The sequence below is a fragment of the Monosiga brevicollis genome, genomic scaffold (genome assembly GCF_000002865.3).
Source record: "Monosiga brevicollis MX1 MONBRscaffold_16 genomic scaffold, whole genome shotgun sequence".
NCBI lineage: Eukaryota > Choanoflagellata > Craspedida > Salpingoecidae > Monosiga > Monosiga brevicollis.
In genome coordinates, this window is record NW_001865053.1 from 5,832 (window position 1) to 7,432 (window position 1,601).

The window sequence follows — 1,601 nt, forward strand, 5'->3', positions numbered from 1 at the left end:
TCACTTCAACATTGCAAACTGCCGTTTCGCCTCAATCACAAACTTCAACACGCGCGGATGGCCAACGCGCCCCTCTGCTCCGTACAGCCAGCCCACAAGCGCCTGCATCTCCGACGGGTCAAAGTCCCGCCCTCCAATTGCCAGCAGCTCGGCCGGGCACTCCATGCGCTGCATGATGCCGTGCAAAGTTTGACTGCGTGACACAGACGCGACCAAGGCCCGGATGGTCTCGCGGTTGCGCTGGCCACAGGCCCGCCCCGTGCACTCCACCACTTGCTCACCTCCAATCTTCTGCGGCCTCCAACACCGGTAGCAAACACCCGCCCTCAAGGTCACTTGGCAATTACTACTACCATGACCGCGGCAGTGGCATCGAAAACAGCGCCCTTTCATGGCCGGGCAGCTAGAAGGCTGGTGGTGAGCAACCAAGCGGTCTCTGCTGCAGCTGCAGGCCCAGCAGTAGGTGCACATCCATAGCAGAGCCGTGTTAAAGTCGTCTGACTGAATGGGCGCCGATGGTACCATCAACTGTGCTCGTTTGGCCCGCGTCTGGCCCTCGTGTGATACTGGCGCCCCATGTGCTTCACGGCTTGGATGGCGCGCTGTGATGGTCGGCATCATGGAGCACACATTACAAGCCGGCGCTCCTGCGGCTGCACAAATGTGGCCCTCACCATCCAGCAGCCAACCAAGCTCAAAGGTCAGGCAGCGCTTCATGCTTGCAAATGGCTGCAGGTCTTCCGAAACCGCTGTGCCTGGTGGTATCCATAGCGTGGCCTCGCCACCCCGTCGGTCGCGGCCAGCCCGGCCAAAGGCCTGCGACAAGGTATTGCCGTTGTAGCCGCTGCCAAACCAGATCACCTTCCGAACGTTGGGCATGTCCAAGCCCGCGCCCAAGCAGCTTGTGGCCACCAAGACCAGACTCTGCGTGCCGCTCCTCCACTGCTCAAGAGCCGCCCGTGTGTCTTCGGCTGACATGTCAGCATCCACGGCCAGCGACTGCTCGTGACCCAACGTGCGTGCCAACTGAGTCGACAATGCCTCAACCTGCTTCTTCGTGTCACAAAAAATCAGCATGCGATCCACGCGGCCCTCTTGCTCCAACAGGTCATAGTGGCGTTCCACAAACATCTCAAATGCCTTTGTTGTTCCTTGTTGCACCGCTAGCCGAAGATCGGTTCGCATGGTTGGCATACGAAAGGTCTGGTACGAAGCGTCCTCCGTGCAATCCAGCTGTTGGAGCAGAGCCCGCTCATCTTTGGGGCAAAGCGTGCCAGTGAGGCCCACACACTTGACAGATGGGTCTTGGCAAAGATGGTCCAGCCGGCCTGGGCAGCGAACAAGACTGTCTCGATAGCTGGTGTCCACGAGCATTGTGTGAACTTCGTCCATCACTAGCATGGCCAGACGCTTCTGCTGCATGAGAGCTTGCACCCACCTCATCCCATGGCCAACCAAAAAGTCGACCGTCATGACAATCACTTGCACGTTGACTTGCATGTCACGGCCATCATTCTTAGCCCACTGCGATACAATGTCAGCCTGCTCGAAGCGGCGGCACAAGTCTCTGGCAAGCTCACGAAGCGGCACTACCCACACCA

The 1,601-nt window shown here is 59.0% G+C and overlaps 1 protein-coding gene across 1 annotated transcript in view; it reads right to left on the reverse strand.

Moving 5' to 3' along the window:
- MONBRDRAFT_26814 (uncharacterized protein) overlaps positions 1-1,601 on the reverse strand; it is a gene marked incomplete at both ends in the record, with an annotated part of 5,559 nt that continues 3,958 nt past the window's right edge. Inside the window, one exon of the mRNA XM_001747315.1 lies at positions 1-1,589. Within this exon, the coding sequence (XP_001747367.1) occupies positions 1-1,589 (1,589 nt within the window). The remainder of the gene's footprint in view (positions 1,590-1,601) is intronic.